This window comes from Pituophis catenifer, unplaced genomic scaffold, assembly GCF_029215685.1.
Source record: "Pituophis catenifer annectens isolate HBS135680 unplaced genomic scaffold, rPitCat1.0.hap2 SCAF_6, whole genome shotgun sequence".
In the NCBI taxonomy this organism is placed as follows: domain Eukaryota; kingdom Metazoa; phylum Chordata; class Lepidosauria; order Squamata; family Colubridae; genus Pituophis; species Pituophis catenifer.
Genome location: NW_027256886.1, coordinates 579901 through 605514, shown reverse-complemented (window position 1 = coordinate 605514; position 25614 = coordinate 579901). Strand labels below are relative to the sequence as shown.

At 54.5% G+C, this 25614-nt stretch overlaps 1 protein-coding gene across 1 annotated transcript; it reads right to left on the bottom strand.

Moving 5' to 3' along the window:
- Positions 1-1065: 1065 nt before the first annotated feature.
- LOC139317819 (probable cation-transporting ATPase 13A5) lies at positions 1066-25614 on the bottom strand. Its single transcript, XM_070944910.1, has 25 exons — positions 25508-25614; positions 24935-25004; positions 24462-24596; positions 23609-23681; positions 23163-23294; positions 22148-22318; positions 20774-20931; positions 19139-19327; positions 17892-17953; positions 17491-17638; positions 11566-11722; positions 9707-9824; positions 8496-8620; positions 7423-7592; positions 6610-6729; positions 6363-6442; positions 5771-5813; positions 5481-5590; positions 5001-5097; positions 4416-4488; positions 3535-3709; positions 3139-3323; positions 2224-2312; positions 2003-2083; positions 1066-1395 (listed from the first exon to the last, which is right to left on the bottom strand). Exons 1-25 carry the CDS (start codon positions 25612-25614, stop codon positions 1066-1068), a joined length of 3198 nt encoding a protein of 1065 aa, XP_070801011.1.

Below are 25614 nucleotides of genomic sequence, written 5' to 3'. Positions count from 1 at the left end.
ACCTTGCGCGCTGTGTGGAGGCAGCTGACCGCCCCCTTCTCTCTCCCTCCCCCCCCAGGCAATTGGCGGCTCCCCCTCTACATCGCGCTGGGCGTGGCGGCCGGCGTCGTCCTGCTGGCCGTGGTGGTCTCCGTGCTGGTCTGCTCGTGCGCGCGCAGGTGAGTCGCTCCGGGCCAGCAGGCCGGTCAGCGCGGCGGGGGCGCCTTGGCGGAGCAGCTTGCGCGGGCTGGGGGGGCCTTTTTCTTGGGTGGCCGCTGCGTCCAGCAGTGAGGCAGAAGAGGAAGAGCAACGGGGGGTGATGGGGGGGAGTAGAGAAGCGCACAAATCCTCCCCCGCAACTACGGCCAACCGCTGCTCGCAGCTGCTGCCCCCACCCAGAGCAGCCCAGGACGCATTACCCAAAAGGTCGCCTCCGTCGGGCAGCTGCATTTTTCACTGGGCCCCTCCAGAGAGCTCCCCCCCCTTTCCTGAGTCTCAGGGCTGGCGGCTTAAAGCACCGTCCCCCGAGACAGACGGACACACCCCCACCCCCACCCCCCTGGGACAAGCCTGCTTCTCTGGGCCCCTCCTGCGTCCTAAGGCCGGTCTTGTCTTGGCAGGAAACGAAGCGCCCCGCGCCGGACCCGCAACTCAGCGGCTGAGCGCAACCTCGGCTCCCTCTCCAACCCGGCCTTTGAGCGCGACTGGGAGCCGAGCCCGCCTTCCCCCTCCGGGCGTTTCCAATAAACGGAATGATTTTGAAAGGAATTGTGGCTGCGGCTCCTGACTCTTCCGCCGGTTGGGAGACGCTCCCTTGGGACCTCTGCGGCCGAGCTTCCCCCGTGCTGCCCTCTGCCCGCCCACAAAGAGCGCGCAAGCGAAGCCTCGGCGGCTCCCGCGGGGGAGCGGAGAGCAAATCGAGGCGTCCCAGCAGGAGAGGGTTGCCGGATCCAGTCTGAGGCGGTCACCGGGGGCGGCCCCGAGCCCTCCCCAGCTTGGATCCCGCAGCCTTGGCTTGATTGCGCGCCGGGGCCCGAGGCAGCCTGTTGGGAAGCCCCGCGGCTCTTCGGCCAGCTCCCTCCCCGACTAGGGCGCAGCCGCGCGGGGAAAAGGCCCTTCCGAGCAGCGGTGCCAGCGACGGGTCTCCTGCGGGTCCGGATGCCCCTTGCGGGGCTCGGCGGGAGAATCCCCGGTGCGGCTTCCCGGGCGGCCCGCGGGCTCCTCCCGCTCGAAGGCGGCGTTGAGGTAGGCCTGGCTGCAGCTGCCGGCGTCGTCCGCCCAGTCTCGCCCGTGGAGGGGCGGCCACATCGCCTCCCTTTCCAGCTGCCGCTGCAGCACCCGGTACCGGCTGGACGAGCGGAAGCGGCAGAGCGCTTTGATCAGCAGCCACAGGCGCCGGTTCTGCAGGACGCCGTCCTGGGAGGGGGAGGGAAGGGGGCCAAGGGGGTCGCTGGCTTGCCGCTGAAGGCGCCTCAGAGGCCCACCCACCCTGGAAGGGGGGGGGTCCTCTAGCGGCAACTCGGTCCTCCGCTTAAAAGGAGTGAGTTGCTGCCTCCCTCCCTTTTCCGGTTGGGTGGGGGGCGCTTCTGTCCTGCTGCCTCCCAGCCCAGGCTGGTGCCCCACTCTTTCCACTTGTGGGGGTGCCCTGCTGAGGGTTGGGAGGACAAGGAAAGAGACCAGAGACCAGCCCAAAGGCAGACCTTCCCCATTGCAATGCCATGGGGATGAGTGAGGCTCCCACTTGGGAAGGGGAGGGGAGCAAACCAACCCCCAGTCTGGAAGGATGGCAAGAGAGGCCAGAGAGATCATCCATCAGGACCCCCCGGTGGGACTCAAGGAGGGGGAAAGAGTGTTTGGGGTCAGCCGAGGGCCACAGAGTCCTCTGGCAAGAGAGGAGAGGTCCTGAAGCCAGCTCCCATCCTGCAGCCCCCTCCCCCTTTCCTGCCACAGCCCCAGGACAGGAGCCATTTGCTTCCAGCCCAGCAGCCCCGGATCCTTGCCTGGGGAGGGACACCTTGCTTACCTCCACCAGGGAGGAGACCAGAAAGAACGCCAGCACCATAATCAGGACGTAGACCCTCCAGATGGTTGGGGTGCAGAGAAGCTGCAAGGGGGCGAGAGAGGCTCCCCATCAGTTGGGCTTAGTGACTCCCCCCTCCTTCCTCACCAAGAGGAGCCCATTCTGCCTTGTAGGGTTTACCCGACTCGCCTCTGGGGAAACTGGCAGGCCCCCTGCCTGCTCACCTCCATCCTCTGGTAGACCCCCTCAAGATCAGCAAAGAAGAGGAACAGGGAGACCCCCAGTTGCAGACACAACATGCCAGAGAAGATATCTGGGGATGGAAAAGGGGGAGGGGGAGTCTTGTCAGTCCTGGGGAACGAGTGGCACCCCACAGAAGGATGGGCAGTTGCATGGGGCCTCAGGCCCACAGGGAGCCCCTGGGAAGCTCAAGGAACAAGGGGAGTCACTGGCCTCCAATGACCGCCCCACGATAGGACGTCTGATGCCCAAGTGGCATATTAGCATCCCTAAGTCAGCGGCCCAACCACAATCCTGGAACGGTTGAAAGCAGAGAGCAATAAAGAGAGAATCTTTGCAGCTCAGGCTTCAACTGAGGGCTCCTTGGCGGCCCTCTGAACTCGGCTGTTTTCTTGCAGACATTTCATGACCCAGCTAGGGAACCTCATCAGAGCTGGAAGGGAGAAGGGTATGGGGGGAGGAGGAGGAATGTTGGGTCCTTTAGGTAACATTAGGTAACATCATCAGTGCTAGTAGTAGACTGATGATGTTACTGAGTTTGGTAAAGAAACGTCTGCAAGAAACCCGCCAAGCTCTGAAAGCAGAGAGCACAGAGCCCCTTTGACCCCTAGCGATTCTCCCAAGCCAGGTGGGGGCTAGGTGGGAGTTGAGCCCGACCTGTGGCTTTTACTACCTCCTGCCTGGTTCTTCCTCACTCCTGCTCATCCCGCTTTAACTGTGACCCACCCAGAGCAACAGGGCCAGTTGCTCTGGGTGGGTCACCGTTAAAAATAATTAACTAATAATTAATTAATAATTATAATAATTATAATACCACAAAGCCTTCCCTCCTGCCCAAACCCCCAAGCCAGCCGTGGGGAGAAGAGCGCGGGGGGGGGGGGGGGGGGGCTCTCACTCACAGTTGGTGTAGATGGGCTTCCGGAAGGGTCTCCCCTTGGAGAAGACGAAGGCGAAGGCGATGCAGCTGAGGGTCACCAGGGGCCAGAGGGTGGTGGTCTCGTAGCTCAAAACGCTTTGCTTCTGTGCTGTGGCATTGGCCGTCCCGTTGCCTGGGCAGGTGGTCTGGTTTCCCAAAGGGCACCCACTGGAAGGAGGGAAGCAGGGAGGGTCCCTCACCACCAGCCCTCCACCCTCCCTCCAGGGGCCTTCTCCGGCCGCTCCCAATGGTCAGGCCAGGCCAGGAGCAGGACCTGGGGAGGCAGCAGGCCAGGTCCCGCCATTGGAAGATCCTCCGAAGCACCCGGATTTGTGTGTGTGTGTGTGTGTGTGTCAGTGTGTGTGGGGGGTGCACTCACCAGTGGCCCCGCAGCTGCAAGTACCAGGCCTGCTGCTTGACGTAGAGGAAGCCGAAGAGCTGGAGCAGGATGCTCAGGGCCACGTTGAAGAGGACGGAGAGCAGCAGCGGCGGAGAGAGCAGCCGTCCAGGGGGGCGGTAGGGGGCCAGTTTGGGGTAGGCGTGGGTCAGGTTCACTGGGAGGACAGAGGGAGAACGTTCCAGAGGATCTCCAGGTGCCCCAAGGAAAAGCGGGCCCCTTCTCCACCCCACCCACCCTTTCTTTGCTGGGGGGGCGGGGTTCCTACCCAACATTGCTTCAGGTGGAGGGGGGGAGAAGACAGAGTGGCAAGCCACCAGCTGCCTGATGCCCAAGCAGAGCTGTTCCTGGGGGCGCCCATGCCCAAGAGACAGGTCAGCAACGCAGCCCTGGCACTGCCTGTCCAGATGGGGCTCTGCTGGCTGAGATCAGACCAAGAGAGGGCCAACTTGATGCCAACTGGTGGGTTGGCACAACACGCTTAACTGTGCGAGCAAAGACTGGCAGTCGGTTTCAGACAAAATGCTCATCTTGATTGGGTATTTTGTGCCAACCCAGTCAGCGCATTCCGCCTATGATTGCCAGGGAATCTCTTGGCCCCCTCAGGGTTCCTCCAGCAGCTGTTACCCCCAGTGCTGAATCCAGCTGTCCCACAACCATCACATTGTGGGAACCCAGAAAACCCGTTTTAAGCATGCTGTGGGAAGGAGCAGCTGGTGTCGGGGCAGCCCCTCCTGCTCTACTCTGCTGCTCTGCCTGCGTCTTGTGCGGCACTTGCCCAGTTTCACAGCTGGCATGAATGCACCCCGATGTGCCCACTGATGATGGCCTGGGACAAACCGGGCACGACCAGAGCTGCTTACTTGTGAGGCAAACCACAAGAGTGATGCAGATATCTTGGATCAGGAACTGGTAATTCCCCAGGATCTGCAGTTGCTAGAAAGAAAACAAATTCCAGGAAGGGTTTTATAATTGCGTGAGTATCATTGTGCATGGTTCATGAGGAGATTCGAATTATTCCCGCAAACTGGTTGCCTGTTTTGAGTCCTATGCCACTCCCAGAAGTAAGACAGAAACCTGCCTTCCTCCAAGAACACCTGAAGATTATTGGTAATGATAGAAAATATGTGGCAGATGTTGGCTGTGGTTCCTTTTCCAAGCTTGCTGTTCAGGAAAACGGGGGGTTGGGGGGTTAGGGGTAGGGGTAGCAATGATGTTAGATGCTCTTGAGGATGCTACTTAGTTTGGGTCATGAAACGTCTGCAAGAAAACCAGCAAGCTCAGAGAGCACCCAGGAGCCCTCAAGAAGTCCAGTTGCCACGACTCAACTTCCGGGTATCTCTGCCTGGCAGACTGAGCGCCTTCATCAGCTTAGAAGCCACTGTGTCCTTCCCCCACCCCCACCCCCACCCCCTTAGCAGCCATCCTCAGCACTGCCCCATACCTACCGAGTAAAGCAGGACCGTAGCGATGAACTGGACCAAGCCGTAGAGAGTCAGATATTTAAACACGGCAAAGGAGGCCACCAGAGAAGCCCGGCCCTCCCTGCCATCAGAAGAGGAGGAGAGGAGAGGGTTAGTAGAGGAAAGCAGCAGCCTCCCTCCTCAGCCCCCAGGGAGGAAGGCATGCAGAGCGCAACCCGGGAAAGAAGGGAGAGGAAAGGGGGGGGGCCGGTGGCCCCTCTGCTAGTTGGGTCTTCTAGCCAGCTCTGGAGGAATAGACCTCCAGGGATAACAGAATAACAAAATACGAGAGTTGGGAGGGACCTTGGAGGTCTTCTAGTCTCACCCCACGACCAAGATCATAGAAACACAGGGCTGGAAGGGACCCCTGCTCAGGCAGGAGACCCGGCCTAAACCATCCTGGGCAAATGGTTGTCCAATCTCTTCTGGAAAACCTCCAGTGGCCACTGTGGAGACCCCACGTACCTTATCAGGGCTGGCACACACTCGATGTTGGGGATTTGGGAGGTGAAGGGGGAAGCCACCGAGGCCTCCTGCTCCGAGAGAGAGATGCCGGCGTGGGCCATTTTCAGGGCCTGGAAAACAACAACAGTCCCTGTGAGGAATTGGGACTTTAAAAATGGAGGTGGTTCTAAATCATCTCTGGAAAGGTGAGAGTTTCTACAAGCTATTTTTGCCTGGATTCTTCCAATTTGGGGGAACGGGACTGGCAGGGCACACGAGAACAACCTCCAAAACCCTGGAACTTCACCTACCCCACAGTCGTTGGCTCCATCCCCACACATGCCCACGTAGTAACTGGAAGAAGAAGAAGAGGAGAGGATCACTCAATCTCTGGGCAGAGACACACCCACGGCAGACGCTTCCTACCAAATATGCCTCCCATGCCCTCCCCTTGGGGTGAAACCGGGGCGGCCATACTTCCTGGGGTCCCAGGTGGTCCATGCTTTCTGCAGCACTGTAGCCTGGGTGGGCAGCCCTTCTGCTCCTTCCACAGCTCCCCTCTGCCCTCTGTCTTGGCCAGGAGGGCCTTCCACGGGGTTCCTCTGCTGGACACACAGGCTCCCCTCCCCACTTCCTTCCCTTGCCTGCACCTCGGTCATTGCTGTGACGTGGGGCTGCTTTTGGAGCCGGAGGGCAGGGCTGGTTGGCTGACCAAGGAGGCCCTTTCGCAGCAGCCCTTTTGGGCACCAGGAAAGACAGAGAGTCCCCAAGAGGCCACTGGAAGCCAACACTTCAGAACTCGAGGGGCAGCTAAGCCGGGGAACAGCCCTGGGGGCAGATGGGGAGGGAGGAACACCCACTCAGCCCCTCTCCCCTTTTCCCTGATCACGAGAAGGGACCCACTCAAGTTTCTGAAACTCTTCCACGAGGCTGGACTTCTGCGATGGAGACATGCGGGCGAAGACCGTTCCATTCAGAAGCACCTGCGGGAAGAAAGACTCCAGTCACCCAACGGGCCAAAAGGGGGCCCAGGAGGACAGGAAGGCAGGTGGGGCCGGGTGCCCTGGAAGTGGCTGGGGGCAAATCAAAAACAAAAGGGAACCGATTCCCCACTCAGGGTCCACAGCAAGGAGGCCCCCTCCCCACTCACCTTGGGCAGCAGGCTGCTGAAGTGCTTGGACAGCACCTGGTAAGACGCCCCACTCAAGACAAAGTGGAAGTTGTCCCCCTCCTCTTTTGCACCGGGGTCCTCTAGGGTGATATGGGGGTCCTGAAAATCAGGCTTCAATTACCATCCGGCCCCACTTCTGTGGGCGGTTCATGGAAATGAAAGGCATAGAGACTGAGCCAGTTAATGATGAGTGAATTATCCCTAGATCGTCAAAGGAACTTGCTCTCTGCTCCCTCCAGGAAATCCCATTTCCAAGTGGCCAGCTGCTGCCCAAATCTTCTCTCCCCTCGCCATGTCACAGGGGCAGACCCACACCCCCTGCCCCCTCCCTCCTCTGAAAGCAGGACTTGTGATGAAATGTAGTGATGAGATGGATCTCCAGGAGGGAGGGGGAGGAGCAAGAGACAACTCAGTTCAGAGAGTTTGTTTGGGAGAAAGTGGTGAAGACGGCTCTTCCCTAACAGTTCCCAGAGTATATGCCTTATGGGGATGTTACCATGCTTTACCCTGGCAAGATTCTGTCGAGAGATGAGAACAATTTTTTAAAAATCTGCTTGGAAGGATCATAAGGGGTCTTTCTTGGGCTTTGGAGCCTGACACTCTCTCCATTTTGAGTCTATGAAACTTGGGCTAGAGAGACCAAGATGATCTTCTAGGAAGGTGACGAACGTGGCCAGCCTGCCCCTCTCCTGGCCTACAAACAACCCAGACCAACCTCCTCCTCCTCCTCTTCTTCCAAGCCCTTCCTGCTCACCTTCCTGGGCCACCTCTCCTCTGGGGCAGCTGCCCTACCTTGTCTTGGCCCATGATTAAGGGTGCCTTCTCCTCCTCCACCAGCTGCCAAGTCACAGATGCTGGGCAGGAATCCTCTGGCTCCTGGGCATCCACCAGGACCACCTGGCTGGTGCTGGGAAGCATCCCAGAGCTCTTGGCCACGGTGATGGCCGTCTGGAGGTTGTCGCCTGGGGACATGCAAGGCTGAGATGAGGTTGGGGCAGCCTTCAAAAGGAAACATGCTTGTCACCATGATCGGCACATCTGGAACAAACTCTCCCAGAGGCCCAGCATCAAGTCCTGGGCAGCAAAAGCTCAACTACCAATAAAGGAGAATATTTGTAGCTCAGGGTTGAAATGAGGGGTCCTTGATGCACTCTGAGCTTGATGGTTTTCGTGCAGACATTACATTATCCAAACTAAGGAACAGCATCAGTGCTAGAAGGAGTGAGGAAGGAGAAGGAGGAGAAGGAAAACTGGGGGGTCCTTGGTGGTCTATGAGCTTGGTTGTTTTCCTGCAGATGTTTCATTACTCAAATTAGGCAACATCATCAAAAGCCCGAATCTTTTTTAAAATAACCAGGAGCTGGCAGATATAAGCCCAAATATCTAAATACGGGCCAGGGCTCAGGCAGAAGAGATCCGGTAAGGTCCAAAGCAGCCCTTTCAAAGACTCCCAACTTCTGCTGTGACATGATCCTGAGAGCTGCATTTCTGGTTTTGGAGGTAAAGAAAAGTGGGGAGAGTCTAGGAGGCGTCCTGGCACTTCTGGAATATAAGCCACCAAATTGGAGCTGTTAAAGGAAGGAGGGAAGCAAAAAGGGTGGGGGGATTGGGGGCTGAGGAGAGAAGTACTGGCTAGCGGGCAGTTCTGAGGCAGCTGGACCAAAGCAGCACCTGGAATGTGGGAGATTCCTGGGGAACCTGAAACATGCTAAGATGTCTGCCGTCCCTACCTGTTCCTGCCCCAGAAGGCAAGTGGGACAAGTTTGAAAGACTTGTCCAATCCAGAGAGCCCCCTCAGCTGCTGTGCAAGGGCTGAGCCCCCTCCCCCTGCGACCACTAGCAGAGGGCTCTCCCTCCCAGCATACCTGTGACCATCACGCTCCGGATGCGGGCCTGGCTGAGCTCCTGCAGGACCGGCTGGGTCTCGCTCTTCAGGCGGTTCTCCATGACCAGCAGGCCCAGGAAGGTCAGGCCGGACTCCAGCTCCTCCCTGTGAGAAGGAGAGGCAGGGAAGAGGCAACATGGCTTGACCTCAGCTCACAGAATACAGACTGCAGAATAACAGCGTTGGAAGGGGCCTTGGAGGTCTGCTAGTCCAACCCAAGCAGGAGACCCTATCCAATTTCAGACAAATGGTTGACCAATATCTTCGTTAAAATCTCCAGTGTTGGAGCAGCCACAGCTTCTGGAGGCAAGTCGTTCCACTGATTAATTTTTCTAACTGTCATGAAATTTCTCCTTAGCGCTAGGATCTTGAATGGTCTTCTACCAGATACTACTTCTCCAGAATAGAATACAGAATAACAGAATTGGAAGGGACCTTGGAGGTCATCTAGTCCAACCCTTTGCTCAAGCAGGAGACCCTACACCATTCCAGACAAGTGGCTGTCCAATCTGTTCTTAAAACCTCCATTGATGGAGCATCCATAACTTCTGGAGGCAAGTAACAGTAACAGAGTTGGAAGGGACCTTGGAGGTCATCTAGTCCAACCCCTTGCTCATGCAGATAGTTCCACTTGTTCTCATTGTCCTGCATGGGCTTCCCTTGAGCAGGGCTTACTTTGGGGGGGGGGGGCTTTCTCTTTGAAGATATGGCAAGGAAATTCAGCTCCAAAAGTTGCAAGGACTGGGGCTTTTCAATGTAGAGGAACATAAGGTAAATGTATGTGTGTACTCCAGAGATGGCCCAGTTGGAGCATTGTGTGCTGGGATTAAGAGATTTGCAAACATTTCCTTCTCATCACCCACACTGGAGGTTTCCAAGAAGAGACTGGGCTGCCATCTGTCAGCAATGGTGTAGGGTCGCCTGCTTGGGTGGGGGGTTGGACTAGATGACCTCCAAGGTCCTTTCCAACTCTTTTATTCTAATTCTAATTCTAACCCTGTGAGGCTATGTTCTGTGTTCTACTCTTCCTCTCCAGTTGCCTTGGACACAAGCTTTTGGCAGAGCTAAAACCTGGAGAAGTGAGAATATGAGCATGTGAGCTGAAAAGCTGAATCTTGCCGGGTTGGTCCTAAGTCCCCCTGCAAGGGAGGCCAGAGAGAGCTAGAGCTGCCCCTCCCTCTGCATGCTTACCTCTCCAGGTCACTGAAGGCCACTCCTTGGGGAAGCTCAAGCTTCTTGTGGGCCAGGCCGATGACTCGGAAGCCCTGAGCCGTGAAGTGTTTCAGCTCAGCATGGAAGACGGTTGGAACTGGGGAAGGGAGAGAGGCTGCGGTCAGTGGTGTGAAGACGGTCACCCCACATGCTGTGACACCCTCCCTGCTTTTGGATTTGATCGGGCAACGTTGGGGTGAGGCAGAAGGCACCAGAGCGGCTGGACAATCCACAGCCATGGCTTTGGGGTCCTTCTCCCCACAGGCCCTCCCGTCTTCCACCCATGCCTGGACCTTCCTAACTCCTCCTTCATCCCCACCAACCAGGCAGGAATCAGTGCCAGGTTGTTCGGCCAATCAATCTCGGATTTTCAGCCTTCACGGGATCTCAAAGTGGGCCTGGACCTGGTCCAGCCCTCTTTTCTCGGATTCTGCCCAACAGACCCAACTGGAACTGGAGGAAAGCCAGCCCACACAGAGAAGGCCTCCACCAGCCACCGTGTGGTACAATGATGGGAAAGCCGCCAAAGGAACAATGGACCTGCACCTTCGTTGTGCATCAGAAAAACTCAGGAACTCGCCTGCCCTGAATAAGCCACCGAAGCCGGGAAGTTCACAATGGAGGCGGTTGATCGATTAACAACTGATTCCCCCTCCCCATCTATAATTGGGCCACTGTATTTGGCTGTATGTAGTATTTTATTTTATTTATGCCTTTATCTTTGTACAGTTTTATTTTTTATGATTGTAAGTCACTCAGTTACCCTAAAGTAAGATGGGCAGACAATACATTTAATTTAATCAATCAATCCATCAAATAAAGACACTTTCCCATTTGCACAGGGAAACAATCCAGGCAGCTGCAAAAGAGTGTCTCAAATCAGCCTCCAAAAGTAGAGAGAACATTATCTTGCATGACATGTTAATAAAGGTAGTGGGACTTTAAGGAGATGGCCTCTTTTGTTGCAGCAACTTCTGCTGGTGTGGGAGTATTAATGGGCTCAGTCAAGCATTGGCCATAGTGGTCCCCCTACCCAACTCACTGGCTTCTATCTCCCTTGACTTCACTCCACCCCCAGCCACAGGGCTGCCATGCAGAAGCTCCTGTCTCCTGACAGCTGAGGTCAAGCGATGGTTCCCAGCTGGGCTTCAATTTGGGGTGAAGGGGAATTACTAAAACCTGCAGGATTGCAGGCTGACTTTACCCGTAGGCAAGAGTTCAATCCTGACCGGCTGAAGATTGACAGCCTTCCATCCTTCTGAGGTCGGTAAAACGAGGGCCCAGATTTCTGGGGGCAAGAAGCTGACTTTGTAAACCACTTAGAAAGGGCTATAAAGCACTGTGAATCAGTATTTAAGTCCAAGTGCTCTTCCTTCCTTCCTTCCTTCCTTCCTTCCTTCCTTCCTTCCTTCCTTCCTTCCTTCCTTCCTTCCTTCCTTCCATGGTGGCACAGTAGTCAGAATGCAGCATTGCAGGTGACCCTGCCCACAGCCAGGAGTTCAATTCTGACCAGCTCAAGGTTGATTCGGCCTTCCATCCTTCCGAGGATGGTGAAATCAGGAGCCAGATTGTTGGGTGCAAGAGGCTGAATGTGTAAACTGCTTAGGAGTGTTGTAAAGCATTCTATAAGTCTAAGTGCTACTGCTAAACCTTCCCAAGTCTGCAGCCCCATCTGGTCGTGTTCAAGATAACCCCCCCCCCCACGCAAACGTGACCTGCAGGGACGTTAAGATGATTCCTGCGTGTCTGCCAAGAGGAACCCCCCTGTTTCTTGTCTAGGGTGGGGCCGAACATGGAGGGGGGAATGATGTGAGGGCTGCTGGTTCTTCGTCCCTTACCGGTCATCTCTTCACAAAAGCTGGCCACCGTCTCGGGGGCTCCCTTCATGTAGAGCTCAAAGCTGCTCTTCCCAAGTTCCTGCGTGATGACCGACATCCTCAGCAACGAGGAGGAAAAGGGAAACTGATGCAGGATTAGGATCCCTTCCACGGGGGCCTGGGGAGGGGAGGGAAGCAGATGCAGGAATCACCCCCAGGAACAGAAGAGGGGGGTCCACCTATCCTCCAAAGCCCCTGAAGGCAGGAGAGGCAGCAACGGATGGAAACCAATCAAGGAGAGAAGCAAACTGGAAGTAAGGAGAAACTTCCTAACAATGAGAACAATGAACCAGTGGAACTGCTTGCCACCAGAAGTTGTGGGGGCTCCATCACTGGAGGTTTTTAAGGAGAAACTAGAGAGCCATTTTTCTGGAATGTTTTAGGGTTGAAGTAGAAATTGGACTAGAAAACCTCCCTGCCAACTTTTCTATTCCGTTACATAAGTCGTCACCAAGGCTTTTGCAAAAGGCAGATAATTGAAGAAGGTTACATCTCAGGCTTGACCTGTAATAGTTCTCTCGAAGTGAGGAGTGTCTCCGGGCTTGCCAGATCCTGTTACTGCAACTTTTTCATCATAAAAGTAGCATTCAAAGTATCAGCATTCAAACCTTCAGTTTCCTGGTTGGGTGTGCCTGAAAGAGTGGCATCAGGGCAGGCTGAGGCTTAATTTCCACAAGCTGCCCCTCGGTTGGCCGGGGAGGATTTTAAGCGGAGCAAATGCTTGCTGGGGGCAAAGAAAGGTGCCAACCGCCCTCAGGGCTGTGGTTTCATACAGCTGTGCTGTAAACAGAATAACAAGGGACCTTGGAGGTCTTGCACAGGCAGGGTTTGGTCTCCTCTGAAAAGGAGGCTAGACTTCCACAGCTGTGGGGGATCTTCAGTTCTGGAGCTAAGCTCAGGACCTGACAGGGCCCTGGCGGAAGAGAGGGGCGATTTGGATCAAGTCCAACTCACATTTGCATCTGGAGGAAGAAAGAAGCCTGGGCGTCCCAGCGGATGAGCCTCCTGGAAGAGCCAAGGAGGGAGCCTCTCCCTCCTGGACCTCTCCGTGGTTTCCATGCCTCCAACCCTGCTCTCCTCCCACAGATCCTGACTTGGTCTGGCGGGAGAGTCCGGTGGTTTCGGAAGGTGGCCCAGTGGGACTTTGGACTGTGGGCACTGCCAGCTTCGTTGCTCATGGCCCCCATATGACAATTTTGGGCTGCAGTCACTAATACAGTTAGTCCTTGAATTACGTCCACAATTGACCCCAAAATTTCTGTTGCTATGCAAAGCGGTTGTTAAGTGACTTTTGCCCCATTTTACGCCCTTTTTGCCATAGTCATTAAGTGAATCAAGAAGCCGTTAAGCAAATCCAGCTTCCCCCATTGTCAGCTTACTGGAAGATGGCAAAAGTTGATCACCTGACCCTGGGACAATGCAACGGTCACAACTACATGCTGGTTGCCAAGCGCTCAAAGTCTGTTCACATGTCCACAACGATGCTGCAATGGTCATAAGTATGAAACCTGGTCAGAAGGCACTTTTCTCAGTGCTGTCATAACTTCGGATGTTCATTAAACGAAGGGTTGTAAGTGGAGGGCTACTGTACTGTCTCCCACCCAGCCTTCAGCAGGGGGAGAATGGATGAACGGTGGGCCCAAGGAGTAGGGCACCCAACTTTAGGTAAGACAGAACTATTATGGGCTGGGAGATCCGATGAGGGAGAAGCTTCATCTAAAACTGGGGAGGGCTTTGCTCCTTCCGAAGCCAAACCCTGGCTCATTGTGGCATCGCTGCCAGCCTGCCTCCCAATTCCATTCAATCCTTATCCTGGCTTTTAAAGCTGTAAAGCTCTAAATCCAGATTACTTGAACAGAGACCCTCCCCCGGCATCTCTCATCCCACTTGTGGCCCACCAGCGAGTTGGCAGCAGTAGGAAGCAGTGGGAGGTGCTCCTGACACTGCTGGCTTAAATAAATAGAAGGATTAAATAATAATGCCATAATTGCTCAAATACTCAGACCTCCTCCTGCCTTTTTGTTGCCTGCTTGCATCTGGGCAGAAAATCAGCTCCAAATGCAAATCCATTCTGGTTCATTTGTTGCGAGCTTAGATTCCCCCCCCCCCAAGCTTTCCTGGTCAGAGAATTCCCACCCCTGATTTTCCACCAGTCAATCAATCAATCAATCAGAGAAAGAGCTGGAATAGACCTTGGAGGTCTTCTAATGCATCCCCCTGCTCATTCAGGAGGCCCTCTACCATTTTCATTTGCCTGCCCCACTTTCTAGGGGGACAAAGGAGGGCCTGAGAACCGGCTTACTTGGGAAGCAGCAGGGCCCGGCTTCACAAGGAGGCAGGACTCGGGGAGGCTGGCTCTGCTCTTCTCCGGCCGGTGCTCTTCCATTTCCTGGTGAGAGGAAAAACAACCAGAAGCATTAGAAGGTCTCCCTGGAGGCTGCAGGGGAGACGGTGCATCTGATGGGAAGGAGAAGTGGGGATTCAGCCCGCTGGAAACCTGGTTCTGCTTTCAGAGAGAATCCAGGTGGGGGGGTTTAGGACTAAGGAAAGGCTTCAGCCGGTGGGCTTGGGGGCTGCCGTTGTGTTAGGAGTCAGGGTGACTTTGGTTATATGCCTCTCCTCAAATCGCCCCAAAGGCAACTGGACTTTCCTTGGTGTTTTTCTTTGAAAGCATTTTGCTTTTCATCCAAAAAGCTTTTTTGGTTCTTCAGAGAGGGAGAGGGGGAGGGGAGAAGAAGAAAGGAAAAAGAGAGAGAGAAGGGAGGGAGGAAGTCTGGAGAAGCTTCTTAGATGAAAAGCAAAACGTTTTCAAAGAAAAAACCCAAGAAAGTCCAGCTGCCTTTTGGAAAAGCATCTTTGGGGCAACCATGACCTGGATGATGGATGATCTCCATAGGCACCAGTCCTCAGAGACTGGAGGAATGGTCTCCCAGCTGCCCCCTAACCAAAGACTGGGGTGAGTGCGGAAGCCCAGGAATCTCATCTAAAGGATCCCTTGGAGGAAGTCGTTAAGAAAGAAAGTCCTTAAAGAAATAAAGGAAAAAATGTCACCTAAAGCAGGGGAAAAAAGTTGAGCAAATGGGAGCCCCCTCCCCAAATCCACCAACAGCTACCAGACAAGCCTAGTTGACAGTCTTGAGAATCAAGAAAACAAGGACTCTGGTCTGGGGAAACAAAATGAAGCCCCCACCCCACCCCCACTCTTCCAACTGTCCTTGGATCCAGACTTGGCAGCTTCGGTCCCTCTGGCTAGTTGAGAAGGAGATGGGCAAGTGTGGATGGGGGGGGGGTGAGTGTGTGTGTGTGTGTGTGTGTGTGTGTGAGAGAGAGAGAGAGGGGGGGGGGCAAACCAGAAGCAGAACAATGTGAGCCAGCATGACATGGGGGAGGGGGGGGAGAGAGGGTTGGGTACGTAGAGGATTGTGTTCTTGTGCAGTTTGCTCAGGGCATGGAAGGTAGACAGCCTGCTCCCCCCTCAAGGCAGGACCTAAGTTTCTTAGCACTGATGGAAAAGCTCTACTTTGCATGACCCAACTCTTTGCCACCCGGGGGGCTCTTGGCCACTTGGGGAATCCACCTCCTCCTAACCCCCCCCCCCCCGCCTCCTTCCTTCAGCCTGGCCAGGTCTGAAATTAAACAGAAGAGCAGAATAACAGAATGGGAAGGGACCTCAGAGGTCTTCTAGCCCAGCCCCCTGCTCAAGCAGGAGAACCTCTGCCATTTCAGACCAATGACTGGTTAATTCCAGGCTGCTTCTCTGCTTGATGAGTTTCCATCCGTTGCTTCTTGCCCTGCCTTTGGGTGACCCCCCCTCTTCTTCTTTGGGGCAGCCCCTCAAATACGGGAATACTGCTCTCATGTCACCCCTAATTCTTCTTTTCAACTTCTGTTCCTCTGGTTAATTGGTCTCACTATCAGGAATTTTTTGTCCTCAGTTGCTCATTTCCAGGCTGAAGTATCTGAACTCTCCAGGTCTCGGGGTCTTGTCTTCAGAACAGGGGGCAGGGTGGGCCTGAAGAGGTCTTCTGCCTTCCAGTCGCAGCTCTTATACCGAAGCAGGCCAATTCTTAACCAGCCACCCTGGTTGAGCCCCTTATGGGGTCAGGCCAGGCTGGGGGTCCAGCCCTGCCAGGTTTGGGATGACCAAAAAGCCCCCCCCCCACCCTGAGACCTTGAGAGGAGCAGCCTCCTCTGCAGAAGCCTCTCCTCTTAATCCAGCAGAGGCTTTGATCACCGCCCACAGGCCCCCCTTTGGGCCCCCAAGGCAATTTTGGCAGGGGGCCCTTTCTCATTTGTACCATCTCATCCCAGACCTGCCTCTTTCTTGCAGCCAATTTCCTCTTCCATGTCTCAGCAGAATAACAGAATAACATGGTTGGAAGGGACCTTGGAGGTCTTCTTCAGGAGACCTGCTTAGACCATTTCAAACAGGAAGCTCTGCACTGTTCCAGGCATTCTTCTGAGTGGCCCCCCAGCCCCACCCAAGCTCTCTTCCCCAGCAAACTCTTCCTTCAGCCCTCCCTCCCTCCCTCCCCCCAAAGCCACGATCGTGACCTCTTGAGAAACAGGCCATTCAACCGCCCGTAATCCCAGGGTGTGCAGTTACTTCACGTGTTAGTGCAAGCGGAAAAGTCATTGCGATTAAGCGTAACAAAATTAAGCAAACAGCCCCAGAAAGGAGCCAACAGAGACCAAAGCAACCCAACACTCCAACTAGCGCATTGCAAGCCCATCCTGGAGTTGAACCAGGGGCGCCTTAGACTTAGCCGTGGCTCCAAGCACATGAAATTAGCCCCACAGGGCAACCTTCCTGCTGAATGGCAGGCTCCCTTTTTCCTTAGCCTTGGCTACGCAATGCAGCAGGCAGGGAGTCTACTGTGCCAACCATGTGCCAGCCTGAAACCCAGCGAGCAAAACCTCCACCTGCTTCTAATGTAACAGGTGTCTGGAAACCCTCCAAACAACCCAGAGCAATTTCTGCTGTGTTTGAAATTCAGCTTGAATTGAAGAGCTTTCTGGAGAAAGCCAGAAGGTGGAGGACCATGTTGGTTCACAGAAGGTCCACGAGAGCTTACAGATCCAGAGAAACCCTCAGCTGCCTCAACCAAGAGCTTTGCCATCCTGGCAGCCGCCCATCAATTCTCTATCCCTGCCACCTGCTAGAATAAAAGGGTTTGTAGTTTGTACCAACAGGAGGGAATATTTGTAGCTAACAGTTGAACTGTGGGGTCCTGGTGCTCTCTGAGCTTGTTGGGTTTTCTTTCAGACATTTCATGACCCAACTAGGTAACATTATCAGTGCTAGAAGGGAGGAGGAGGAGCTCTCTGAGGCTGGTAGTTTCCTTGCAGATGTGTATTACCGAACTAGGTGGCATCCTCAGGGCCATGGGTCCCTCCAGCTGCCTTTCCCTGGAGTAAAGAGCTGAGCTGGAGCTCCAGGGCCTCCCCTTCCTATCTTAGCTTAGCTGAAGTGCAGGGTCTGCCCTTGGCTATCAACTGATGGGTCAAACGGATGCCCCAAAGGAATTTGTCCAGCCAAGAAAACCTTCTGAAGATTTAAGGTTTCACTTGTTCCCTTCCTGGGGAGCCTCTTCCCATCCCATCCCATCCCATCCCCTCTTCCTGTTCTGCAGGGAGCCCAGAACCCAGCATGCAATCTTCTGCTAAAAGGGGAGACTGGCTGTCTTGCCATCCTCTCTGTGCCATCCCGAAACATGCCAATGGGTGACACCAGCAGGAATGTCACTGGAAGTGCTCACCGCAGCCGTTGGGGCAGAAGGGAGAAAGTTGGAGGAGGGGGGCAGCTTCTTCCCTTCCCCAAAATTCTCCCACAAGAGGTGGGGGAACATCTGGTGTCAGAAGCAGCCAGAGGGGAGTGAGACTCACCCAGTTTGTGCCCTCGAACATCTTCAGGTCCAGCGGGTCTCCCTGGATCTTCCCGTCCAGCAGCAAAAGGGAATGGCACGTTGCCATGGCTCTGCAGAGTGGCCCCCAGGGCAACGGGGCCCCCGAGAAGCTGTGCACACTCTGGAAACTGAGGGGAAGGTGGGGATCAGCGGGGGCTCACTTGGGTTCAAGGCAGGAGGAGGGCAGTTTCCCAGCTGACTCTCTGGGCAGATGTGAGCCCCCTGGCAGCTAGCAGGAGAAGGCCGGGCTTCATTGCCTGGCAGGACCAAGGAAGTGGCATGGAAGGCAGCAGCCAATGGTGCAAATTCCCAGGCTCCCAGGGATCTTCAATAATCTTCCCCTTTTCTGCCTTCTTTAATCTTGCTCCCCACATTTCTTACCTCTGGTTTTGGCAAGGAAGAGTGCCCCAGAGGTCCAGCCCATCCTCGGTCAGGGTGCCTGTCTAGGTTAAAGAAAGCGCCAGGATTACGCCCTACACAGCTGCCCCTCTATTTGGTGTTTTTTTTTTTAATAAAATCATGGAATGTGCTGAAATGAGCAAATTGACATTTGAAATTAGAGAACAAGAAGATAAACAATATTATAAGATATGGGACCTATTTTATCAATGGTTAGATAAAAAATATGGAAATGAAATATGGTAGAGATCTTCACAATGCAAGAATTGTAGAACTATGTGAAATATAACATAAAGGTATATTATCATTGGATAGATTCAAGAGAATGAAATGAAAGTTATAATAAAAATCAACTCAAATCTTAGAATATTTTGAATAAATGAGGAAAGGAATAGCCACAGTCAAATAAATGATTAATGAGGATAATAATATATAGATATATAATAGGTCGATGATATGAGAATTTAGGTAAACTGTAAATTGTAAGCTATGAATTTGGTGAATGACGCACAAAAGACTTGTAACCAACTGACACACTGTTGGCAATTGAAGATGGTTTTATGTATGTTTGTTTAAAAATAAAAAAAATTACAAACACAAACACAAGAAAAAATAATATAAGGAAAAATGTGCAGATGTATAAAGCCAACTTTAAACATATGTCGTGCCTGGCAAATATTTCCATTTGTGAATGGAGACAAAGGCCAAGAGGGGGGTCGGTGGGCAGGTAGAGCAGGTCTGAAGAAAAGAGAATTCTGTAGGGTGGAAGGGAAAGGAGGATGACAGAATAACAGAGCTGGAAAGGACCTTGGAGGTCATCTAGTCCAACCCCAACCAGGAGACTTGTCTGTTTCAGACAAGTGGCCGTCTAGTCTCTTCTTGAAGACCTCCACTGATGGAGCACCCACAACCTCTGTTCCACTGATTAATTGATCTGGGATTACAGAATAACAGAGTTGGAAGGGGCCCTGGAGGTCTTCTAGTCCAACCCCCTGCTCAAGCAGGAGACCCTATAACAGTGCCAAAAGTGGGGGGAGTGGGGGAGGTCACACATGCACATGGCCACACCCATAATTCAATTGATTCCACTCGATTGATTCTCCTTGCCAAGGGCAGCCGTCCTGAGGACTTTCGTCAGACCTGGAACAGCCCCCCCCCCCCCCCCCCGAATCCACCCAGCCTCCCCCAGGGGAGCTTCTCACGCACTCACGCCCTGCACCCAGCCGCACCTTATCAAAGCAGACCAGGTTGATCTGGCCGCAGATGTTGATCCTCTGGGGACTGATGCAGAAGATTTTCTTCCTGGTCAGCCTCCGCTGGGCGTAGACGACGCTGGTGGTCAAGGCCGCAGGGATGACCGGGGGCACGGGGACGGTCAGCAGCAGGAGCGCCATGGCCACCGTGTCCGAGGCGGGTTGCTGGGAAAGGACATGACGCTGGTGGGGGTGGGCAGAGCGAGCCAAGGAGCCCGTCCAGGGGGCCTGGCTCCCCCCTCCCCAGGAAGGCAGCCCTGATGGAGCGAGTGGATGATTGGCAGTGCCGAAGGGGGGGGGGCTCTCTTTCCAAAATAGGGGGCGTTCAGAGTCAGCCCAGAGATGGGGGGTTTGGCGTATCGTTTGAAGAGTCCATTACATATAGTCCTCAATTTACGACCATGATTGAGCTCAACAATTCTGTCGCTAAGTGAGATAGTGGTTTAGTAAGTTTTGCTCCTTTTTATGGCCTTTCTGACCACAGCTAACCGTTGCAGATGTTAAGTTAGCAACATGGTTGTTAAGTGAATCTGGCTTCCTGATTGAGTCTGCTTAATAGAAGGTCGTAAAAGGGGATCACGTGCCCCCGGGACACTGCAACCGTCATAAATATGAACCATTTTTGATCACGTGATCATGGAGATGCTGCAACTGTGGTAGGTGTGAAAAACGGCCATAAATCACTTGTAACTTTGAATGGTCACTAAGTGAATGGTTATAAGTTGAGAACTACCTGTAATTCTGGCTGAACTGGGATAACAGACCACCACCCTAGACTTCCCAGCAGCAGGAATCCTGTCGGAAAAGAAGCTACCCAGCAGCTGAGCCACGGGCCAATGCCCTCCTCAAAAGGATCAGTGGCTCGTGGACCTGTCGTGGCCCCCAACACGGTCCTCGGTTTCCCTGAGCAAGCAACCATTGTGAATAAGAGCAGCTAATTCGGGTCCAGTTCTGCAGCCTCTCCACTTCGGCTCAGCCGGTCTGGCCACCCCGTCAGACCCAGAACATCCTCTGGGCAACTAAGGCAACTTTATGCCCTGTGGACTTCAACTCCCAGAATTCCTGAGCCAGCCAGCATGAATTCCGGGAGTTGAAGTCCACAGGTGGTGAGGTTGCCTTACTTCAGGGGTCTCCAACCTTGGCAACTTTAAGCCTGGTGGACTTCAACTCCCAGCAAAGTTGAAGTCCACCAGGCTTAAAGTTGCCACGGTTGGAGACCCCTGCCTTAGTTAGCCAACCCTCCTCTGGGCACATCCCAGGAAAATGCGTATGCACCTGACCCTTCCCCTCCTCAGGAATCCGGGCATAGCCAGCTCTGCCAGCCACAAACCTCTTTTTTAGGGGGAAAAGCCCACAGAAAGCAGAATGTGGGAGGGAGAGGAGAGGAGAGGAGAGGAGAGACCAGACTGGAGGAGGAGTTTGGGGCTGGGAAGGCTGTCCCAGCAGAGGTGCCTCCGTCCTCCACGCTGCTGCTTGAGCTGCGCCTCTCTTGGTGTGCCCAGACAGGTTGCAGCAGAGCCCAGCCGGACGGACGGAGGGAGGGAGGAGACTGCCAGCAACGGCAGCCTCGTGTCTCCCGCTTGCCAGTGAAGTTTTGCATTTGGGACCCACCTTCAGGATCACGTACAAGCAGATGGTATAGATCATCCCCAGGATGCCAATCACAGCCAGGCCCACGATGAACTGGAAGGCTTGTTGGTAGAGCCGGAAGTTCAGGGGCTTCGGGTAAAGGATGGACCTCACCAGGTCTCCCTTGGCGGTGTTGAAGCCTTCAGGGAAAGAGGCAGCCACCAAGGGGGAGGGACAGAATAGCAGAGTTGGAAGGGACCTTGGAGGTCCTCTAGTCCACCACACACTCAAGCTGGAGATCCTATACTATTTAGGATAAGAAGGTTATCTTCTTAAAAACCTCCAGTGACGGAGCACCCACAACTTCTGGAGGCAAGAAGTTCCACTTACTAACTGTTCTAACTGTCAGGAAGTTTCTCCCTATTTCTAAGTTGCTTCTTTCCTTAATTAGTTTCCATCCGTTGCTTCTTCTTTTGCCTTCGGATGCTTGACTAAAACATATGAACAACGGTTGCAGGAATTTGGTATGTCTACTACCACAAAGAGAAGGTCCAGGGGCGACATGATAGCAGTGATCCAATATTTCAGGGGCTGCCACAGAGAAGAAGAGGGGCTCAACCTGTTCTCCAAAGCACCCAAAGGCAGGAGAAGAAGCAACCGATGGAAAGGAATCAAGGAGAGAAGCAACCTGGAATTAAGGAGAAACTTCCTAACAGTGAGGACAATTAATCAGTGGAACCAAAGTTTCCTCCAGAAGTTGTGAGAGCTCCCACACTGGAAGTTTTAAAGAAGAAATTGAACAGCCTCTTTCTGACAGATGTCTGGGGTTTTTTGGAGGTGGGGTGGATTACCAAAGTCTGAAAATGATTGGCCAACAGGTTGGAGGGATCAGGATTCAGACTGGATGGTTAAAAAAATCAGATGTCCCATATCCAACTTGCTCCTTAACTGAAAAGTGTTAGAGTTCTGAATTTTTGGACGATCAAGAAATTATGAGTAAAATTCAAGATTTAACCTCTTGTCTACCCGAGAACTCCAAGGCCAGCCAAATCTGTAATCAGGAATGTTGTGAATGTAAAAGCAAAAGGCCATAAATTTCTTCGTACTGGTTCTGAAGTCCAGGAATCTGTCACTCTGCTTCACTATGGCAATTTTACAACCTCTAGACTTCAACTCCCAGAATTCCTGAGCACAGCTGGCTCAGGAATTCTGGGAAATGAAGTCCACCGGTCATAAAGTTGCCATAACTGCCCACAACTGCTCTATTTACACTCTTAAGGTTGAGGACTGAGTATCCCCTCCAACTGGTGGTGGGTGGCTCCTTCTCCCCATCCCACACATGCACACAGATGCTACCGGGGACCCCACCACCTGTGCCATCTCCAAGGAGAGCAAAGCAACTGTTTCTGGACTCACCTGTTTGCAGAACAACCGCCCGGACCGGCCCTGGGCCTGCCCGCCTGGTCTGGATCACCTCCGTGCCACAGAAGAGGACGTGTCGCCGATAATCGCCCATCCCGTACACCTTCCAGGGCAGGGTGTTGTCAGAGTGAGGCAGGGGGGTCTTGGAGACTGGAACGCTCTCACCTAAAGGCCATGGAAAAGCCACACAGTTCAGGACCCCTCCTCAAAATGGAGCCAATGGGGTGTGACAACGTACCAGCAGTTGTCCCAAGGAACCTACAAGCCGAAGTCCGACCCAGGCGAAGAAAAGATGGGGAATGGGGTTGAGGAGGCAGGAGAGAAGCCCCTTCCTTCACCCCAGTGTGGGAGACGTGAAACAAGGCTCCTTGCTCTGCCTGCCAGACCCACCGGTTGGGGGGGAGGGCGTCTTGGCTCTGTTTCTCCACCGTCTGCCGTGTCTGCAGGTGGGTCTCCAAGCAAACAGGAAGCTAAGGCGGCCAGAAATGGCCTTCAAGGCTAGGCGCCCTCAGGCAGAAGCGCCTGGCAAAGCGGAGAGGCAGTGAGAGTGGGAACGCTCTCCCGCTGGGATAGCCGCAGCTGCGCGGTGCCCCCTTGGGCAAGTCCTCCCCATCCCAAGACCTCCGGCGTTTCATACCCACTGGCCCCACAGCGTGTGCATATGCATATAACACACAAGGGCTCCCCCAGTGTCCATCCTACAAGACTCCGGCCATCCAGGCCACGCTGGCCCCAAAGGTGCTTCAGGCAACTGGGCCTCCTTGGCTTATTCTTTGAAGGTGTTTCGCTTCTCATCAGAGAAGCTTCTCCAGTTCTGAACTAGTTCTAGAACCAAAGAAGCTTCTTGGATGAGAAGCAAAAGGTTTTCAAGAAAAAATGAAGAAAGCCCAGCTGCCTTTTGAAAAAGCACCTTTGGGGGGTCCTACCAGACTCCGTTCTCTGCCCACCAGACCCACCGGTTTGGGGGGGAGCAGAAACGCCCCTAGATACACGCCCAGCCGGCTTGTACCTGTGAGCATCCCCTCGTTGACCACGCAGCTTCCCTCCAGCAGGATGGCGTCACAGGGCAGGGAGAAGCGCTGGCCTTCCAGGAGAAGGAGGTCCCCCGGGACTAAGTGACAGGACTCCATGGTGGAACTCCCTGGCAAGGAAGAGAAAGGGGGGGAGGGATGCACCCCTGGACCGGAAGCCTCAGACCCTTCATTTGAGGTCCTTTTGGCACCCAGGGGAGGCCAGGAGAGGTTGGTTGTTCCAGGAACGGCCGTCGGTTGGGAAGGAAACAAGTGGGAGATCTTTCTTGAAGACCCCTCTCGGCCATCCAGGAGGAGGCGCTCTGCCTCCATGACACGCTCTTGGTGTGACCAGGGAGTCACTGTGGAAGCCCCCTCCCCACAGGGGCCAGCAGTCATTATAAAGGGCTGGGCAGGAATATCGGGGGGGGGTCACCAAACCCACCTTCGTCTTTCGTCCAGACAGTGACTTGCACCTGGTTGTGCTCCTTCACCAGATTGTGCAGCTTGATGGATTGCTGGGGGGGGGAAGGTTAAAGGGCTGGGAACGGACATCTCTGGCTCTGGTTGCCTCTTTCTTCTGCCTCCCCCCACCCCCCAGCCCCCCCAGGGGAAGAGAAGGCTAGTTCCAGGTCCTGGAAGGCATCAGATTTGGCATCAGATTTTATCAATCTCTGCCCCTCCCCACCACACATGGAGCCAGACTCCCCCAGGTGGGGGGGGGAGCGGTGGCGGAGGGACATTGGCTTCTCAGGGGCTGCCATGATGCACCTCTCTGAAGCCAGAGGAGGCAGGGACTGGTGGTGGGTCTCTTAGCTACCCACACAAGAAACAGCCCCCCCCAAAGCAAATTGGGGGCAAGTGAGCTAAGACAGGAATGTAAAAAGCCTCCCCACACACAGAACAAGAGCCCCAGGAAGAAGATGCTGCTAGGCTTTGTGGGAAAGCAGAAAGAGGGAGACTCCCAGGGGAGAAGCCTGCAGGGTCCCCCCAGCTGGGTACAGTCCCAAAATGGGCTCATCCCTCCAAAGGCAGCCTTGCAGCCCAGGAAGTGCTGGGTCCCCTGAGCAGGACAATCCGTCTCTGGACAAAGCCAGAGGAAAGAGACTCCTTGCCCCACGGAAGCTGAGCAGCCCCCCCGCTCTCCTCTGCCTCCCTCACAGGGTTGTTGTGCTGGGGAAGGAGCGGGATGTTGCAGGCATTGCCTTGAGGGTCTGGAGGAGGGGCAAGGCATTGACCGAACCGCTTCCGGGTGGGGAGGCTCTTCCGTCCAATGGCCAGGGCAGAGGGGAGCTCACCTGCCGGAGGTCGTAGATGGTGAGGCCGATGGAGATGACAGAGAGGATGACGATGGCTGAGGAATACTCGACGTAGCCTTGGGTGTACCAGAGGATCAGGGTGAAGGCTTGGAAGACGTAGAAGGGGTTCAGGATCTGCCGACAGAGGACACGAGCAGGATGTCAGGGCAGCCTGAGGGACCAAGAGCTGCCCTTGGGCATCACAAGCGGTGGGCACGGTCCTCTCTCTCCGGTTCCCAAGAGAGCGCCAGGCTTTTGGGGAAGAAGATCTGGTGTTCCTTACCTCCCGGAGAGAAATGTCCCGGCCCCTGAAGGAGAAGCCCTTGGATTATCCAGCTCTACTCTTCACCCTCTTTGGTTTTGCCTGAGACCTCCCTGAATAAAGAGGTCAGGCTTTGACCCCGAGACCCCCAAGGCTCCTCGCTATGGTCCCCCAAAGCCTGGGCAGAGGCAGGCAAACACCAGCTGGTTACCTCTTTGAAGAGCAGCTTCCAGACGGGGCGGATTTCGATCTCGATGGCATTGGGACCACAGATGGAGCTCCTGGAAGGCGGGAGGGGAAGCCGCCTCAGCCCATGCCGCAGCAACCGACGGGGAGGCAGAGGGACCCCTCCCAGCCAACCCAGATGGGGAGAAGAAGGTGTCAGGGCTCGGAGGGAGGAACCCCCCCCTTTCCCCAAGGTCCAAACCCAGATCAGGGCGAGGGCGTTTCCGCCAACCCTCTCTGGACAGACAAGCTCTTTTGAAACACTCTTTTGCACTTGAAAAAAAGGGAGGGAGGGAGGGAGGGAGGGAGAGGGAGGAAATGTGTGACCACCCATGCTTAATTCTAATTGCTTGGCCAGACTCAAGTTTGAGAAAATATTTAAATGCAACATTTACATCCAACCATGTACAACATTAGGTGTGAAAGTGTGAAGATCACTTTCTGGCCGGGGGACTTCTCCGCTGGGGATCCTGCAGCCTTAATCAGATCCTTGATTAAAGCAGAATCAAAGGAGGAGCGAAGGGGGGAGGGGGTGCTGATTGTGGGGAGGGGGACATACCTGAGCGCCTTTTCCCTCCTCTCCAGCCCTCCTCCAAATTGGTGGTGCATTTGGTAGCAAGTGTTGCCATCCTCGAGCGCCCTAGAAAAGGAGCCACAGCGGAACAT